Genomic DNA, 20,513 nt, shown 5'->3' on the forward strand with positions numbered 1-20,513 from the left:
TCTGATTCTTTTTTTTTTTTTCTTTGTTTTTAAATTTACTTATTCTCAACTTATCTGCATTGGTGTTTTTATACATGCATTTCTGTATGAAGGTAGCAGATCTTGGAGTTACAACAGTCATGAGCTTCCATGTGAGTACTGGAACATGAACCCAGGACCTCTGGAAGAACAGTCAGTGTCCTTAACTTCTGAGCTATCTCTCCACTCTGAACTGCTCCCAGTCTCTGTTCTTAGTTTGACATTTTAGAGTTCATATATGGTCACAATGATGACTGCATTAGTTTGCTTCACATATTTCCTGTATCTATCTCTGGATTTAGAAAATGAACTATACATCCATTTTTTTCTTTTTTATTTATATTTTTATTAATTACAGTTTATTCACTTTGGTTTTTTTTTTGTCTTTTCTTTTATTATTAGTTACAACTCTGTATCCCAGCTGTATCCCGCTCCCTCATTCCCTCCCAATCTTACCCTCGCTTCCTCATCTCCTCCCTGCCCCTCTCCAAGTCCACTGATTGGGGAGGACCTCCTCCCCTTTCATCTGACCCTGTTTTATCAGGTATCTTCAGGACTGGCTGCAAAGTCCTCCTCTGTGGCCTAGCAGGACTGCTCCTCCCTTGGGGGGGGGGTAGGGAGGTCAAAGAGCCTGCCATTGAGTTCCTGTCAGAAAGAGTCCCTGTTCCCCTCACTATGGGAAACCAATTGGGTACTGAGCTACCACGGGCAACATCTGAGCAGTGGTTCTAGGTCATAACATACGGGGTCCTTGGTGGAGTGTCAGTCTCAAAAAAGACCCCTGTGCCCAGATATATTTGGTCCTTGTGGAACGCCTACACTTTCCTTGTCATACTAACTCCTCCTTCTTTCATATGATTCCCTGCTCTCTGTCAAAGGTTTGGTTCTAAGTCTTAGCCTCTGCTTTGATATACTGCTAGGTAGACTCTTTCAGGGGCCCTCTGTGGTAGGCTCCTGTCCTGTTACTTTTTTTCTCCTATGTCCAATGCACCTCCCATTTGTCTTTTTAAGTGAGGATTGATCATCTTACCCGTGTCCTCTTTCTTTTTTATCTTCTTTAGGTATATAGATTTCATTATGTTTGTCATATCTTATCGGTCTATATAAGTGAATATATACCATGTGTGTCTTTCTGCTTCTGGGATACCTCACTCAGAATGATCTTTTCTAGATCCCACCATTTGCCTGCAAATTTCATGATTTCCTCGTTTTTGATTGCTGAGTAGTATTCCATTGTGTGAAAATACCACAATTTCTGTATCCATTCCTCCGTTGATGGACATCTGGGTTGTTTCCAAGTTCTGGCTATTACAAATAAAGGTGCTAAAAACATGGTTGAGCAAATGTCCTTGTTGTGTACTTGAGAAAATTTTGGGTATATGCCTAGGAGTGGTATGGCTGGATCTTGGGGAAGCACTATTTCTAGTTGTCTGAGAAAGCGCCAAACTGATTTCCAGAGTGGCTGTACCAGTTTACATTCCCACCGGCAGTGGAGGAGGATTCCCCTTTCTCCATAACCTCTCCAGCATGTGCTGTCATTTGAGATTTTGATTTTAGCCATTTTTATGAGTGTAAGGTGAAAGGGTTGTTTTGATTTGCATCTCCCTGATGGCTAAGAATGTTGAGCATCTCTTTAAGTGTTTCTCTGCCATTCTATATTCCTCTACAGAGAATTCTCTGTTTAGCTCCGTACCCCATTTTTTAATTGGATTACTTGATTTATTGCTTCTTAACTTCTTTAGTTCTTTATATATTCTGGATATCAGCCCTCTGTCAGGTATAGGGTTGGTGAAGATCCTTTCCCAGTCTGTAGGCTGTCGTTTTGTTCTGACAACAGTGTCTTTTGCTTTACAGAAGCTTTTCAGTTTCATGAGGTCCCATTTATTGATTGTTGCTCTTAGAGCCTGTGCTGTTGGTAGACATGTTTTTAAAAGATGAGCTAATTACATGAGTTATGAATTTCAACTAACACATGAATGTACATAAGTTCTACTAATCACATAATAGATATCCAAAGAGTATACTATTTAATGTTGAAAAAGTACTTTAGTCATTCCGAGATGGTTTCTTCAATTATATATAATATAATGAACACATAATTTATGATAAAATATGCTGCATCTTATATGATAAAATAAAATTATTTTCTTATCTAATATTAAGTAATGAACTATCTAAAGAGAATAAGAAATGAGTCAAGAATTCCTAACTAAACTTTAATTGTATTAAATGAGTACTTTAGAAATAATGCAGATGCATGCATTGTCAAGATATGCTAATCTAGGTGGTTAAGTGAAGGCTCAGTTTGTTTAAGGGCACTTTAGTTCAGCATTTGATGCTCTTGCACAGGACCAGAAATGTTCACCCTCAGAAGATGGTTCACAATCTCCTGCAGCTCTAAGAATTTAGGCATTTTCTTAGGGCCTCCACAGAAACTGCTTGCTCTCAATTTGTCTCCCTGTCTCTGTCTCTGTCTCTGTCTCTGTCTCTGTCTCTGTCTCTGTCTCTGTGTGTCTGTGTCTGTCTGTTTCTATGTCTCTGACTCTGTTTCTTTCTCACAGACAGAAACATTGTCACACTTAATAAAAAAAACCAATCTTAAGAATATATCCTTATACAAATTATTCATTCTTGTTTCTTTGCTTAACTTATCTAACTAAACAAACCACTCAACAGAAAATTTTCTTATTTTATTATACATCCACCCCTCCTTTTTCTTTTTTTTTCTTCCTCTTTGTTCTCCCTTCTGTTAGGATTCTACATTCATGTCATGGGTACTTGTGTGATTTTACATTTCTATAAGCTCTAAGCCCCATTAATGAGAGCAAATGTGATCTTTGTCTTTCTGAGACTGACTTAATTTTTATTTAATTGGAATGATATTTTGGATCACTTTTTATTTAATTTTTCTTTTTTATTATTATAATTTAATATAATTTATTCAATTTGTATTCCTTCTGTAGCCCTCTCACTCATCTGCTCCCAATTCCACCCTCCCTTCCTCTTTTCCCCTATACCCCTCTCCTAGTCCACTGATAATGGTGGTCCTCCTCCCCTAACATTTGACCCTAGCTCATCAAGTTTCACCAGGACTGGTTACATTGTCTTCCTTTGTGGCCAGGGGGAGGTGATCAGAGAGCCTGCCACTGAGTTCATGCCAGAGAAAGCTCCTGCTCCCCTTACCAGGTAACCCACTTGGATACTGAGTCTATAGGCTGCATCTGAGCCAAGGTTTTAGGTCCTCTCCATGCATTGTCCTTGGTTGGGGTATCATTCTCTTCAGGGACCCCAAGGCTCAGTTATTTTGGATATCTTTATGTTTGAGGAAATTAATTTTGTTTCATGCTAGCTTGGGAATGAACATACAGTGATCTATAAACCCACAGATAATTCATTTTTTTTATACATTTGGTGCAAAAATACTTAATTCTATGTGTAGCAAAGGTATGGAAAAGCATACTATCCAAATTCGAAACATGATGGTCATAAGTGACATTCCTTTAATCAAAATTAGTGTCAATATACAAAACAAACAAACAAACAGAAGAAATTTACTTAAATAAAAATGTGTAAGACCCGGAAATCTTCAAAATGGAAGACCCAAAGTCCCATTAAAACTAAATTTCCTGACAAAAGGCCAGCCTTTTCAAAAGGTTGTGGTAGGATTACAAAGAGCCAGTGGCAAAAGACTGGGAAAGTCAACAGGGAAGTCCTGTTCCATTTATTTCTGGCTCTTGGTTGGCAGTTTCTTTAGTCTGAGATGATGAATGCCTTCCATAATAAAAGTCTTATGTCTTCCCATCAGACAAGGTCAGGTGTTAATGAAGAGTGTTCCCACACATAGGCAGGGGCATTACAGTAACAGTTATAATGAGGTGTTTTGTTTGTTTGTTTGTTTTGTTTTGTTTTGTTTGCAAAGAAACTATCTTTAGCAAACAGAGTTTCTAATTTCTGTGGCCCATTCTGGGGCAAGGGAGTTCTAATTTGTAAAGTCTCCTTCCTTAGGCAAAATATAGTAGGAGAAATAACAGCAAGACTAAGCTTTCCAAAATGCTATACTTTTGGAGAATGATTGTTCTGAGTCCCAGTAGTTGCATTCTGCCTTCAATTTCCCCAAATGATGAATTGAAACCTGTGACTGTAAGAAAACAAACAAACAAACCTTTCCCCTGTAAAAAGAAAGACAGCTATTTCTATTAGTAAAAGTCTTATATTTTCACAGTATATAATACAATCCCCAGTGTTTACAGCATAGATAAAGAAACTCAACCCTTGTTTATGTCTTTGTTTATGAATATAGAAAGTCCTTTATTTGGCATGGGCCTACCTCTTGTTAGCTGGACTATCTTAAATATTTGCAGTGCAGTTTGCTGGTAATGCAAAGCAGTGGTGAAATACATCAGTATTTGCACACAGTGAAGTAGCAGTTGAATGATTTGAGAGTCATTCGGGCGCCGTCTAAGCATATATTGCTAAATGACTGAAGTTAAGAGTGAAGGGACATAGGAAGTAAACTGGGCGAGTTTTAGAAACACAGGCAAATACCAATGTCTCCCATATTTTAAAAAACAAACAAACCTTAATCTATTGTTCTTTTATTTAAAATTTAAACCTCTTTCTATAAATATGAATGTACAATATGCATAATAAAGTAAATAGAGAACAGAAAAGAGATGGATTGAGTGGCAACAATGCTTTCTTTTTGTTTTTGTTTTGTTTTATTTTGAATTGCTTACACTTGTTATTTCTTAGTGTGTACTTACGTAGTTTTGACCTAAGGGCTTTGCTTTTTATAATTAAAAACATAAAAAGGAAAAATATTCACTAATATTTGGAGTCATGGTGAAAAGAGTTAATCTTTACCACATTATTATCATAAGTACAGAAAACCATTAATTTCAAATAGATCTTTAGAATTCTTTTTTTTTTCTCTTGTATAGTTTGGCTCAGAGTGAGTGAAAGGAAGCCCAGAACTAATATGTAATACAATAGGAACACAGGGGAGTGAAACTTTAGCCTCAGAAGGTCATTGCATGGACCAATACATTATGCACACATGTTGTTACTGATCTTCTGACCTTCATGCTTGGCACAAATGACTGCTCCGCTGGATTTTCCACTGGCTTTTCTCACTGCTGGGTAAGGTGGCTAGTTAACTGGTGCGGAGGCAGTTACCCTGAACATTCCCACCATGACAAGCATGCAGACGTGAAGGCCTCAGGATTAGGACAAATTAGAAATCATGGTCATGCACTTCATCCCATCCTGTGCAAACTGCAATTGCCTTGCTCCCTCTGTCCTCTGTGCAGTTCTGATTTCAGACTCCGATACAGCCTCTCATAGAGTTCGTGAATTATATAAAATCAAATCTAACTAAGGCAGCCCTTATCTTTGATGCATAGCTATTTTGCTTTTCTACTCAAACGCTAAAAGGTTTTCAGGGAAACAAAAGGATTATATATAATATCAATCTAATCTTGTATGTATTTGAAAATTTCCTTAGGCTTATTTGTTTACCTTGCTAAATAGATATTTTAAAGCTCTAGTCTATCATCTATCTACCATTTATTTATCTATTTGTTTTGGTTTTTTGAGACAAGATTTCTTTGAGTAGCTATGGCTGTCCTAGGACTCGCTCTGTAAAGCAGGCTGGCTTCGAACCTATAGAGATCAGCCTACTTCTGCCTCTCTAGTGCTGGGATTAAATTTGTGTGCCACCGTCACCTTGCTGCTGTATTCCCTTTTAACAGTAATATTTTGCACCTCCTGTCTTCTCTCTTTCATCATCCTATTCTTTTAAATACATATTTGCTTCCTATCATAATTATGAATCCCTCTAATCTAGCAACAGTCCACTATTAAGAAGTAACCAGTCTGGCCACCTGAAAAAAGAACTTGGAAGACTGGGCAAACAATAACACAGCTTCCATTGTATAAGGTATATACAAAACACGGTATCCTTCTGCATATCCTATACTCTTGCTTCACAGACTAGTGAATTCTTATTCAGATCAGCAACATTTGCTCTCTCATCAGGACGTTGCTACTCCCATCGTCCTACTTAAGGTTACTATTCATGTTATGAAACACCATGACCAAAAGCTAGTTGGGGAAGAAAGGGTTTATTTGCCTTACACTGCCACATCCTAGTTCATCAATGAAGAAAGTCAGAAAGTCAGAGAGGAAGCTCAGATAGGGTCAGAAACTACGGATAGGAGCTGATGCACAGACCACGGAGGGATGCTGCTTGCTGGCTTGCCCATCATGGGTTGCTCACCTTGTTCCTTAGAGAACCCAGACCACCAATCCCTTGGGCTGCCCCACCATAAATGGTCTGAGCCTTCCCCCATCAATTGCTAATTAAGAAAATATCCTACAGGCCTGCCTACAGCCTGATCTTATGGGGATATTTTTCTCAATTGTGGTTCCCTCCATTCTGAGGACTCTAACTTGTGCCCAGTTGACATACAACTTGACAGTATAGCTATCTCTGTTAGATAAGTTTTTTGTTTTGTTTGTTTGTTTGTTTGTTTGTTTTCCCTCAAGCAATCATTAAATCACTCTAGCCTAGCCCCCAGTGTCAATTATTAAAATCCTTTAGATCATTTTTAGGAGACATTAAATATTTAATTTTCTAGATTTATCAAGTAGATATCTACTCTTCTACCATAATTCTGTGTCTTTCTGGTTTTTGTCCTGTGACAACAATGTGAGTCTTTTTAAATTTTATTTATGTTTCATTAATTTACTTAATCACTTTACAACCTCACTTCTCTCCTCCCAGTCCTACCCTCACACCCTCTTTTCCGTTCCCCCTTTCCTTATCCTCAGAGAAAGGTACTACCTCACCATGGCACATCAAATCCCAGAAGGACTAAGCTCATCCTTTCCCTCTGAGGTCAAATCAGTCAGCCCTGAAAGGGATCCAAAGGCAGGCAACAGAGTTAAACACAGCCCAATTGTTAGGGTACCCACAAGAAGACCAAGCTGTTCATCCATTACGTGTGTCGGGTACCTAAGTACAGCCCATGCATACTCTTTTGCTTGGTGATTCAGTCTCTGTGAGCTCCGATGGGCCCAGGTCAGTTGACTCCATAGGTCTTCCTGTGGTGTCCTTGACACATCTGGCTCCCTCATTCTTTCTGCCCACTCTTCCACAAGACTCCCCGTGCTCCATATGTTGTTTGGCTGGGGGTCTCTGTAGATACAGTTTTCATCAGCTGCTTCATGAAACCTTTCAGAAGACAGTTTCTGGCTATTATGAACAAAGCTGCTATGAACATAGGTGAGCAAGTGATATGCTGGAGCATATTTTGGATATATGGTCAGGAGTGGTATATCTAGGTCTTGAGGTAGCGCTATTAGCAACTTTCTGAGAAAGTGCCAGCTTGATTTCCACAGTAGTTGTAAAAGTTTGCACTCCCACCAGCAATGGAAGAGTGTTCCCTTTTCTCCATATTCTCACTAGCATGTGTTGTCATTTTTTTGTTGTTGTTGTTTTATCTTAGCCATTCTGACAGGTGTAAGATGGAATCTCAGAGTCATTTTGATTTGTATTTCCCTGATGACTGATGGTGTTGAGCATTTCTTTAAGTGCTTCTCCACCATTCGAGATTCCTCTGTTGAGAATTCTCTGTTTAGCTCTGTACCTCATTTTTTAAGTGGGTTATTTGGTTTGTTGATGTCTAACTTCTTGAGTTCTTTATATATATTGGATATTATAACTCTGTCAGATGTAGAATTGGTGAAGATCTTTTCCCATTCTGTAGGCTAGTGTTTTGTCCTGTTGACTGTATGTTTTGCCTTAGAGAAGCTTTTTCAGTTTCATGAGGTCCCATTTATTAATTGTTAATATTAGTGCCTGAGCTGTTGACGTTACATTCAGGAAGTTGTCTTCCATAGCAGTGCATTCAAAGCTGTTTTCCTCTTTCTCTTCTATTAGATTTACTACATCTGGTATTATGTTAAAGTCTTTGGTCCACTTGAACTTAAGTTTTGTGAACGGGGATAGATCTGGATCTATATGCATTGCTTTACATGCAGATACCCAGTTAGACGAGCACCATTTGTTGAAGGTGCTTTCTTTTTTGCCATTTTATGGTTTGGGCTTCTTTGTCAAAAGTCAAGTATCCATAAGTATGTGGTTTTCTGTTTCCTAATTATCTTATTATGTGTTTATCTTATAGTTTTTGACTCCTGTTAGAGAAAATACTGTTCTGTTTGTATTTAATTTTCCCTATTGTTCTCAAATAATTATTAAAATTGCTAAACAAACAGAATGATACTTTATATTCTTGTTTGCTCTGATTCAGTAAACAAAGATGTAATAAGTCCGTTAAGAATTTTATAATATGAATCTTCTCAATAAGGTTAAAATTAGAAGTATTTTAATCAACTTTATTGAACTGTGTTCTAAACAATGTTTTGGGTTTTTTTTGTTTGTTGTTTTTGTTTTTGTTTTGTTTTGGTGGGGGAGTACAGATAACATACTCCATCCAACTTCAACCTATATACAATTTCAACCTATATACAAAATTACTTTTTAGACACTGAGATATTCAAGACTGTTCTAGAACAAAGAATTTTAAAACAAAACAACAGAATGTGGAGATCTGTTATTTATTCTGTAGTAGCCTGATCCTGCTCTGCTGGAGGGTAGAAATTAATATTCAGAAATTAAATAGAAAAGAAAAGTATGAAGGCATCACAAAATCCTTGAGCGCATTTCTGATTTCTACAGTTTGTGCTTCACTTTCAATTTGAAAAGAAACAGAAAACCAGACACCATGAAACGGGTGTCTGACTGGGCTGCTGTAATGAAAATTAAAGGCAGTAATTTTTACCTCCTTGAAATCAACAAAGATACACAAGACTAGTTGTCCACTATATGAAAATTATTATAAAAGTATTATATTTTATATTAATAGTGTATATTAATTATTATTAATCTTATGAAATAACCCCTTGACTGAATATCACATTGCTAATGACACAAGTTGATAGCACATGTAAAAACACAATTTCCTATTTGTTTCTTCTTAAATATCTAAACATAATATTGTTGACACTAGAAATTCTAGTACTTAAAGTTTCATAGGATAACTGAATTCATGGAGAGGGTAATTTAATTATTTTGTTTTAAATTATGTTCACATTGTGTGTGTGTGTGTGTGTATGTGTGTGTGCGTAGGCTTAGATTTTTCAGCAAACCTACTTTATTTAGGGTTCTTAAACACTTCTCACTTCCCTTCTATACCTGCTGACCAGAGGTAGGAGAAAAAGAGTGTTTTTAGGAAAAGGGGATAGTAGACCTTTTCAGAAGTAGTTCGTTGGTGCGAGTCCACTCTTGGTTATCCAGATACCAGCAGTCCAGTCCAAATGGCAACACCAAATAGCAACATGATATCAGCACGATTCAGCAAACCGGGGTGAGTCAGCAAGAGCAGCAAGACTTGGGAGGTTTGCCCTGAGAACTTCTCTGGAGTGTCGAATAACGAAGACTAGCAATGTCAATCCAAAAAGCATTGTCTTGCTGTCTGTGGGCTTCTATATATCTGCTCTCCTCAAAGTCCATCCCCACCCCCTCCACCCCCCCCACCCCGCCGAATGTTTTCTGCTGCCCCTCGGATGAGGCAGCTTTCAGTAAGACAGCACATGTTATCTCACAAGACAGCTTCTGGTAAAACATCACATGAAAGATCCGAGTCTTCCAAAAAGCCAGAAACTTCCACCTCATATTTATCTTTAATTTTTTGAGACTCATACATGAATATTACAGCCACAGCCCCTGCCTTTTTCCCTTCCAAATCCTTTGTAGACCACTCACTTACAAATGCATAACTTCTTCATTATTTGTTATTACACACACACAGTCGCTTTTATACACATATAGGCACATATTAATACAGCTTGCTTAGTACCTTCAGTGTTTCTTGTATGTGTGTATATGCTTACGACAGACCATCTGCGATTGAATAATCTATCAGGGAGCTTGTATCTAGTGGAGACTGATTCTGACACTCAGTAGTCATCAACAGCCTACAGATTTTCATCTAGGTAGAAGCCTTGTGAAATTTTCTTGATCCACCTGAGCATGTCACTGTCCAGATGTCATTTATGAAACAATACCCTTGATATGTCCCGGGTTCAGTGTCCCTGTCATTAACAGAAGGCACCATTCCACAGCAGCCAACATGGCCCTCTGTTTTTGTGTTTCTTTGCTTGTTTCTTTCAAAAAATTTTTTATTGATTGTTTATTACAATTTATTCACTTTGTATCCCAGCTGTAGCCCCCTCCCTCATCTCCTCCCATTCCCACCCTCCCTCCCTCTTCTAGCCCTATGTTCTTCCTGTAGTTCACTGATAGAGGAGGTCCTCTTCCCTGTCTTATCAGGATTGGCTGCATTGTCTAACCCTGTGGCCTGTGAAGGCTGCACCCTCAGTTTTGTTAAAATCTTTCCATCCCCTCTTTTTAAAATGGTTCCCTGAGCCATACATGTAGATGCTGTGTTGTAAATATAGCAGTTATGGCTGGGCACAGCAAAGCCAGTTGATACCTGAATTCTGTCTAGTTGTTGAGTTCTGTAATAGTCTCCATCTGATGCATAAATAAGCTTCTTTGATGAAGAGTGAGAACTGTGCTTGTTTGTAGTTATAAGAACAAGTATTTAAAATGCCATTACAATTATACTGGCTTAGGATACTGGAAGTTCTTTTTGTAAGCTCAAAGCTCTTTGCCAATGACTGATAATTGGCTAAACTTTCCCATGACTCAATTGGCTAGACCAGACATGAGTAACTCTAGACTGGGCTACAACTTGAATCAGGTATGTTTTGTTACCCCCACCCTACCCCAGGACATAAGTGTCACTACAGAACATTTTAGAATACCTTGCCATTTTGGTCATTGTTGTGGTTTCTTGGAATTACAGTTGGACATAAGTTCATAGCCCATTTTTAAATTGAGTCTTTTGCTGTCTTGCTCTTTTGTGTTTTCAGTTTCTGAATATTAATCTTCTATCTGCTGTTTAGCTGGCAAGTATGCCCGTTCACTCAGTGGGCATCCCTTTCACTCCATTCTTTATTTCCTTTGCTATACAAAAGCTGTATGGTTTTATGATATCCCATTTCTCAATCAATTGCCTTAATTCCTGAGAAAACAGAATACTTTTCAGAAAGTAATTTCTAATACACATATCTTGTAAGATACTATGTATTTCACATTGAGATTTTTAATTTATTAAAGTTGATTTTTGAGCAGGGGAATGAATACTGGTATAATTTCATTCTTGAACATCCAATTATCCTGGTACCATTTGTCAAAGATGTTGGCTTTTATCTAGTGTTTATTTTTGGCATTTTGTCAAATATCAGTGGTTATAGTTACATGTACTCATTTTTGAGTTTTCTATTTTGGTCTATTGATCAAAAGGCTCATCTTGGTGATAGTACCTTGCTGTCTTTATTATTGTTGCTCTGTAATCTATCTAGAAATCTGGAACAGTAATCTGCCCAAAGTCATTGCTCAGGATTATGTTAGCTATCTGAAATTCCCTGTGATTCCATGGAAGTTGTAGAATACCTTTTCTACTGCACTGAAGAGTATTGTAGGGATTTTGATTGAAATTTCATTGAAATTCTAGAATGTTATCGGCAAGATTTTTTTCACAACATTAATTTTAGAAAGTTATAATTATGGGAGATCTCTCTATTTTTAGTACTATACACAATCTCTTTTTTCGTAGATTTAAAGTTTTAATTTTAGAAGTCTTTCTCCTACTTACTTAGGTGTATTCTTTGGAAAAACAGCCAATGCTTTTAACCTCTGAGCCATCTCTCCAGCCCCAGTTGTGTCTATTCTTAAAATTCTTAAGCGGTATTAAGAATCAGAGTGTTCCTATGATCTCTTTCTCTTAGATTTTTCATAGTTACTGCAGGTTTCTTTCATGTGGGTGGTCTGATTTTAAATTTTAAAATGTTCTTTGTTTAAATAGTTCAATTAATCTACTTTATCTTCAAGCACCCATGTTCTTTCTTCTTGTGACTTCTTCTGAAAGCCTTTATAGCCTGTGTCCTAATCCACCTCCTGTGTTTTTCCATCCATCATCATCTCGACTTCTCTTCAATAGATCTATTTCTTGACTAAAGTCAGTTTTCGTATTCTGAATTGTCTTTTTATTTAACCATATATTTGTATTTTCTTGCATAGCACTCAGGCATTAATTGTTACCATCTTTAAGTTCTTTGAACTGTTTGTTCATTTCTTCTTTAAGTCCCTTGAATTCTTTGATGAAGTTTGACTGTTAGAAAGTTATCTTCTTTGTAATGGTGTACTTCTAGGAACATTCCTTAAGGACTTAGGCCATTCATTTTGTCTGTGATTTTGATATGTGATCCTGGGCCTGCGGAATTCTTTCCTTGATTATGGATTTGATGTGTGATTTTAGCCCACCTCAGTACAATCTGGTGCAGCATTTGTGTGATCACAGGGAGGCATGGAACTTTGGAGATGGTATGGACAGGCTTGGTTATTAGGCACTTCACCGAAGAAATGAGGTGAGCAAGTTGAGTCCCTGGAGCTAGGCTGTAGGCTAGGAACTAAAGGGACTTCAGGGACAAGAGTAGGCACTCTTCTTCATAGCTTTATGAACTAATTGAGCATTATAACATTTCCAGACTTGAAACAGGAGAAAACAAGAGCATAAAAGTTCCTTCAGGCATTCTCTTCTGTCCTGTCATTTTCCCTTCTCTCTATGGGATCTGGCTCATCAACATTATCAACTAATGCACATTTGTTCCATTTCAATAACCTGAAAACATAAGAAAAAACTAACATTTCAATTCTTCTTCAAATGGTTCTTATCCATCCAGGGTAGTAAAGTATATTTGCTGCCACACAATTTTTTCTCATTTTGACCTGAGCAAGCTATGCTGCTGTTGTGTGTGCAGAACCTCTGAGGACATCCCAATCATCAGTCCTCGGGTTTGTCTGTCTGTTCTGTTTTCATTTTTCTAGCCCCAACAGCATCATCTGCCACTTGAACACCGTTCTTCTCTTTTTTTTTATTTTCTTTTTTTATTTTCTTTTTTTTTATTTTTTTTTATCAGTTACATTTTATTAATTCTGTATCCCAGCCGTGTCCCGATCCCTCATTCCCTCCCAGTCCCTCCCTCCCTCATCTCCACCGTACTCCTTTCCAAGTCCACTGATAGGGGGGACCTCCTCCCCATTCATCTGATCCTGTTTTATCAGGTATCTTCAGGAGTGGCTGCAAAGCCCTCCTCTGTGGCCTAACAGGACTGCTCCTCCCTTCGGGGATGGAGAGGCCAAAGAGCCAGTCATTGAGTTCCTGTTAGAAATAGTCCTTGTTCCCCTCACTTTGGGAAACCAATTGGTTACTGAGCTACCACAGGCTACATCTGAGTGGAGGTTCTAGGTTATATCCATACATGGTCCTTGGTTGAATGTCAGTCTCAGAAAAGACCCTGTGCCCAGATATATTTGGTCCTTGTGGAGCTCCTATCCTTTCCCCATCAGACTAACTCCCCTTCTTTCTTATGATTCCCTGTACTCTGCCAAAGGTTTGGTCATGAGTCTTTGCTTTGAAAACACTGCTAGTTAGAGTCTTTCAGATTCGCTCAGTAGACTCCTGTCATACGTTCAATGCACATCCCATCTGTCTTTCTAAATGAGGATTGATCATCTTACCCCATGTCTGCTCAATTGATTATCTTTTTTAGGTGTATAGATTTCATTATGTTTATCATATCTTATAGGTCTATATAAGTGAGTATATCCCATGTTTGTCTTTCTCCTTCTGGGATATTTCACTCAGAATGATCTTTTCTAGATCCCACCATTTGCCTGCAAATTTCATGATTTCCTCCTTTTTGATTGCTGAGTAGTATTCCATTGTATAAAAATACCACAATTTCTGTACCCATTCCTCTGTTGATGGACATCTGGGTTGTTTCCAGGTTCTGGCTATTACAAATAGAGCTTCTATAAACATGGTTGAGCAAGTGTCCTTTTTGTGTACTTGATCAAACTTTGGGTATATACCTAGCAGTGGTATAGCTGGGTCTGGAGGAAGCACTATTCCTATTTGTCTTAGAAAGCACCAGATAGCTTTCCAGAGTGGTTGTACCAATTTACATTCCCACCAGCAGTGGAGGAGGGTTCCCCTTTCTCCACAACCTCTCCAGCATGTGTTGTCACTTGAGTTTTTCATCTTGGCCATTCTGATGGGTGTAAGGTGATATCTCAGGGTCGTTTTGATTTGCATTTCCATGATGGCTAATGAGGATGAGCATTTCTTTAAGTGTTTCTCTGCCATTCGATATTCCTCTGTCGAGAATTCTCTGTTTAGCTCTGTTCCCCATTTTTTAATTGGATTACTTGGATTGCTGCTTTTCAGCTTCTTTAGTTCTTTGTATATACTGGATATTAGTCCTCTGTCAGATAAAGGGTTAGTGAAGATTCTTTCCCAATCTGTAGGCAGTCGTTTTGTTTTGATGACGGTATCCTTTGCTTTACAGAAACTTTTCAGTTTCATGAGGTCCCATTTATTGATTGTTGCTCTTAGAGCCTGTGCTGTTGGTGTTCTGTTCAGGAAGTTGTCTCCTGTGCCAATGAGTTCTAGGCTGTTCCCCACTTTTTTTTCCAATTGATTTAGGGTATCTGGTTTTATGTTGAGGTCCTTGATCCACTTTGACTTTAGTTTTGTGCAGGGTGATAAATATGGATCTATTTTCATTTTTCTGCATGTAGACATCCAGTTGGTCCAGCACCATTTGTTGAAGATGCTGTCTTTTTTCCATTGAATGGAATTGGCTTCTTTGTCGAATATCGAGTATTCATAGAACACCGTTCTTCTCAAACGATATCTTTGCTTGATTTTTAGCACTTCGTACTCTCCTGGAGCACTCTTCCCCCTGCCTCATATTAAATACCCCGCCCACCCCCAATATCTCCCAGCCCTCTAGATGCTGCAGTCTTCTCTAGTCTCAGTTCTTAGTCATCTCACTGAACATCATGGGTTTGACACCTTCTATCTTTTTGATGTTGCCAAGTTCCTAATTCAAGCAGAAATCTTCTTTTAAGGATCATATAAGTAGCTACAACTAAGCATCCCTAGTTGTGTCAAAAGTCTAAATCTCAGCCACTTTTCAACTTCATTCTCCCTCAGCCCAGACCAAACAATAAAGCCCATGGTTTTTCCCTCCAAGGCTCCCCATCCCAGGAGATGCCACTGCTACGCCACCAGTGTCACTTGCAGAAATATGTGAGATACGTGCTTGTTGTGATATTAGAATCTACCTTTCCATTCTCTGTATCACTGTATCCATTTGTTCCACCAATTTATTTTGTAAGGCATAGAGTTTCTTCTGCCTCACACGCTAGGACAGAAGTGAAAGCATTTACACAGACCCTGTGAGCTGGACCACTGAGGTACACCAAGAGGGTGGTGACAAATTACATGCAGTCGCCCAGCCTGGGATGCACCACGGTCATATTCCTTCTAAAGTGTTTTATTGCCTCTTCATTGTCTGCCTGCTTGTGGCCTGAGATTGTTTCAATCTTCAGCATTCAATCTACTCAAATCTTCCAGTGACTTCCTATCTTAATCAGAGTAAAATCGTGATTTCCGAACACTTAACCTTTAGATGATACAATGCATTAGTTTCATTCTGGACTCTTAAATCCATCAAAGGGAAAAGATGGTTAGAAAAGCAGAACTAGTTTTTAAAATTAAGAGAAAGTAGCTCTAAAATTTAATTTTATATTAATAAAAGCTCAGCTACAATTTATGCTGTGTTTTTACATCACTCACGCAGATATTAGAAACTAATTTTATATAATTTCATATAATTACAACAATGCTTTATAAGTCCCTAATGTTTGTTAATATATTTCTTATTTAAGCTCTGATTTAAAGCTAAACAATCTTCCAAGGCATACTAAAAGTATGATTTATATGCTTCAGTTTTACTTAATTCTGTCATTGAAGTTAATAGGAGTTTAATTTTAGAGTTTACATTTTGAAAATTTTAAGGTACTAGAATTTCTGAATGGCTAAAGGTAAGCTTTGCTCAAATGTGAAAAAAAAATCACCACTTTGATAAATCGAAGTTTTTCCATTGTTTTCCAAATTATAATGACTCTATTTAGTGGGCCAGTCAGTCTTAACTCACTCATAAGGAGTCTAGTCAAAATTGTAGGCCTTATTTGAAGATTTATATGGTAACCTTTCCCACAATGCTGGGAAATATTCTATGGGTCAATGTTTATTTCACTCTTCCTGAACAACTATAGCTCAGTGGTTTAAAAACTCATGTAATAAAAATGCTATTTGATTTATTTCAAATTTTTTGCTGTCCCACACATTCATTTAGTTATAGTCATGACCAAGGTAATTTTCTTTTTTGGTAGTTCTGTAATGCTTAGTACCAGATTTTTAAATTCGTTCTCTTTGTCACATGCACACACACACATATGTGTCTAATGTATGTGCTAATATGTAAAACTAGTATATATAAAACAATGAAATAATATACATAGTGTATTATAACTGTTTTATGTATGCACATACTATTTTACATACACACTACAGCAGGATATATTTTTCCATATATATATTTGCACAAAAAGAAACATAGAGATATTTAATTCTAAAAACCACATTTTCTTAGGTACTGATGAAGTTTTTCTTTGTTGCTATGTCTTTTAGCAAGCTCCATTGCCAAGATTGGCTCAGATCCTCTAAAACTAGTGAATGATGCTGTGGAAGAAACCACCGACTGGATCTATGGCTTCTTTTCTTTGCTGTCTGACATCATCTCATCTGATGGCGATGAAGAAGATGAGGAGGCAGATGAAGATATAGATAAAGGTACTGAGGACACAGAGTTGTATCTCACAGCTATGACTGGGTATTGGACATGCTTGATGTTGCCTTGCTGAGGGCTTAGCCCTAATGAGCACCCGGGTAGGCTAAAATGGATACTTCTGTGTACAAGAAAAGCTCTTCAATAAGCCACTAAATAGAGTGAACTGCTCTCTGTTAGGCTTTAATCTTATAGTTCATCTGCTATTATTGAAAAGATATCAAAATTAAATGCTGCTATTAGAGTGGCATTATAGCAGTGACTCTTAATATAAATGACTATAAAACCACAGTAGATTACCCACTTAGAAGTTTATTCGAAACAGAGTAGCTATTTTTTCAAGTCCATCTCTAGGAGGATTGAAATAAAAACATTAAAACCATCTATCATGTGTTTGTACATGTAAGCCATAGTAACAGTAAAATGGAGAAAACTAATCTCTAAAATTCCCAATCAAAACATAAATTAATGGAGTAAAATGGAAATGTAAAATGGAAAGATATAGTTTAAGTATTTAAGCATAAATAAGCAGCTCACACATAATGAATAAATGTAAATGGAAAAAACTAACTGTATGTAAGTTGGCATTTAGAGGGATTACAAAGAAGAAAGTATGGTGATTCAATCTATTAATATCTATTTTAAAATGGTAACTGTTAGTAATCCAAGAGTATTCATTCAGTCTTACCCAACAGGAATATTCTGACTACTAGAACCCGTTTTATGATGTTGTCTGAATTTATTTCTGTATTGTTCCTGTGAGAAGTCACAATAAACAGAGAAAATTGAAATTAATATGATGCATGAGCTAACATGCAGTAACTTGGAACACTGCCATAATTTTACTGAACTCATAAAATGAAACTACCTTAAGTGAATACATACAAAGAGTGCATGTACTTTGAAGTTTAGGTAGCAAAGCATGCAAAAATCATGATAACTGAAAGCAGTAGATTGCAACAAAGGAGCAAAACATAAATACATAGCAAATCTCTGCTAACACTTATGCTAATCTACTATTTTTTTTTTCTTGTTAGGAGAAATTGAAGAACCACCCTTGAAAAGAAAAGGTTGGTTTTATTCATTTTTTTCAGCATTTCATTTAATTTTCTAGAATAATATTGATTTAGAGCATGACTTAGATGCTTTTCTCTTGTGTCATCACTTAACATGTTTCTATAAAAGAGGTTTGTTTGACAAGCAGAGTGCAGAAAGCTTAAAATCAGAAAGAGCAACTGAACTTTTTCTGGTTGAGCTGATCTGGATATTTTTTTGTTTATTGGAGAGCTTTGTCGGTGTATTTTGTACCTCTGTCTATATAAACAGACCAATATGAGTTAAGATTTCTTTAATAACAAAGAACTCTATGGCTGTGAAAATGGTCCAGATGTTGATGGTGCCCTTGATATTTACGTGCATTATATCAATTTTATTGAGTTTAAATTTTATTTTCTTTGCATTTCTTATTTTACTGTCAATATTTTTCATCTCGAGTGATAATAGCCATCAGAGTGTGGAGCATATAATCTTAGGGGCAAAGTCATATCAATAAATATATATGTTGTTCATTAACAAGGAAAAGCTTAGCCTGCGGTATGTGGATATGGTGTAAAATATTTCCTTGTAGAGAAACTTAAGGATATTAATAACTAATCTTGGTTAGAAGTAGCATGTTTTAGACCAACTGCCTCAAACAATCAAAGATTTTTTACAACCAAGAATATCAGCCATCTCTGGAAATATTGAAGAAACCCAAGGCTGCACACCTACGTATCCTCAATATAAGTGAACACTAGCTACCGCTTGATTCTACTGTGATGGCTAAGTTACTGATGTGCATGCATATTAAAATACCCTTGAGTAATCTAAGCATGATAAAGACCATTGTGGATTCAACAGTAGGACTGAATGCAATCAATATATCCAGTGCAGACTTAGGTGTGACAGATCAGGCTGAGCAGGTGGTCATTACCATACTTGTTGGAGGAAAATTTGAATTTTTGATTTCTACCTCAAACAAGGAGAACTGAACTGGTGAGGTCCCAGTGTAGCAAAACCATCCAGAAGCAAATGTGTTTATGAAGTGCTATGGGAAGAAAGGAAGTTTTTCTGACTTCAAAAGGGAAGATTAGAATTGAAAATTTCAAGTCAGAAATCAGTTACTGAGTTCAGGTTTTGAAATTCTTGATTGATATGTAAACTTCTGGAGGACATAAATTAGATCTTCTCAAGGCTGATATTTAATAACTATTGACTAGAGCATAGTTAAACTTAATGTTAATTAAGCTTTTATTTATAAGGAAATTACAGGTCATGCACATGTCTATTTTAATTGTATGTGGAAAGACAAAAATCAATTGTAAAAGTTATTCTTTTTTGCATATAAAATTCTTTCTTAATATAATTTTTATTTATTATAACTTACTTTGTATCCCAGCTGTAGCTCCACATTTGTCTCCTCTCAATTCTGCTCTCTCTCCCTCCCTCATCTCCTCCCATGACCTTTCCCCAGTCCATTGATAGTGGCAGTCTCCTCCCCTTCCATTTGACCCTAGCCTATCAGGTCTCATTAGGACTGTCTTTCATAGTCTTCCTTTGAATAACAAAACATATCATAGAGTCATATTCTCCCCATATATAATAATATACATGTTTTAGTAGAATGTTTCTTCTTTCTGATTTGATCCTTACTCTGTGATTATTTTATTTTTATTTTTTTTATTTATTTTTTTCCATAATTTTATTTTTCACATTAGTTACATTTTGTTAATTCTGTATCCCAGCTGTATCCCTCATTCCCTCCCCAATCCCACCCTCCCTCTCTCATCTCCTCCCTGCCCCTTTCCAAGTCCACTAATAGGGGAGGACCTCCTCCCCTTTCATATGACTCCCTTTTGTCAGGTATTTTCAGGACTGGCTGCAAAGTCCTCCTCTGTGGCCTAACAGTACTGCTCCTCCCTTGGGAGGTGGGGAGGTCAAAGAGCCAGTCATTGAGTTCCTGTTAGAAATAGTCCTTGTTCCCCTTACTATGGGAAACCAATTGATTACTGAGCTATCACGGGTCACATCCGAGCAGAGGTTCTAGGTTTTATCCTCTCATGGACTTTGGTTGAGTGTCCATCTCAGAAAAGACCCTGTGCCCAGATACGTTTGGTCCTTGTGGAGCTCCTATCCTTTCCACATCAAACTCCCCTTCTTTCATATGATTCCCTGTACTCTGCCGAAGGTTTGGTTGTGAGTCTTAGTATCTGTTTTGGAGCACTGCTAGGTAGAGTCTTTCAGATGCGCTCAGTAGACTCCTGTCATACGTTCAATTCATATCCCATTTGTCTTTCTAAATGAGGATTGATCATCTTACCCCGTGTCCGCTTTCTTGATTATCTTCTTTAGGTGTATAGATTTCATTATGTTTATCCTATCTTTTAGGTCTATATAAGCGAGTATATTCCATGTTTGTCTTTCTCCTTCTGGGATACCTCACTCAGAATGATCTTTTCTAGATCCCACCATTTGCCTGCAAATTTCATGATTTCCTCCTTTTTGATTGTAGTATTCCATTGTGTAAAAATACCACAATTTCTGTATCCATTCCTCTGTTGATGGACATC

At 37.3% G+C, this 20,513-nt stretch overlaps 1 protein-coding gene across 1 annotated transcript in view; it reads left to right on the forward strand.

Moving 5' to 3' along the window:
• Trdn (triadin) overlaps window positions 1-20,513 on the forward strand; it is a 382,140-nt gene that overhangs the window by 58,160 nt on the left and 303,467 nt on the right. The window contains exons 3-4 of the mRNA XM_060373675.1: window positions 16,749-16,910; window positions 17,943-17,975. Of these exons, the coding sequence (XP_060229658.1) occupies window positions 16,749-16,910; window positions 17,943-17,975 (195 nt within the window). The remainder of the gene's footprint in view (window positions 1-16,748; window positions 16,911-17,942; window positions 17,976-20,513) is intronic.

This window comes from Meriones unguiculatus, chromosome 20 (assembly GCF_030254825.1).
Source record: "Meriones unguiculatus strain TT.TT164.6M chromosome 20, Bangor_MerUng_6.1, whole genome shotgun sequence".
In the NCBI taxonomy this organism is placed as follows: domain Eukaryota; kingdom Metazoa; phylum Chordata; class Mammalia; order Rodentia; family Muridae; genus Meriones; species Meriones unguiculatus.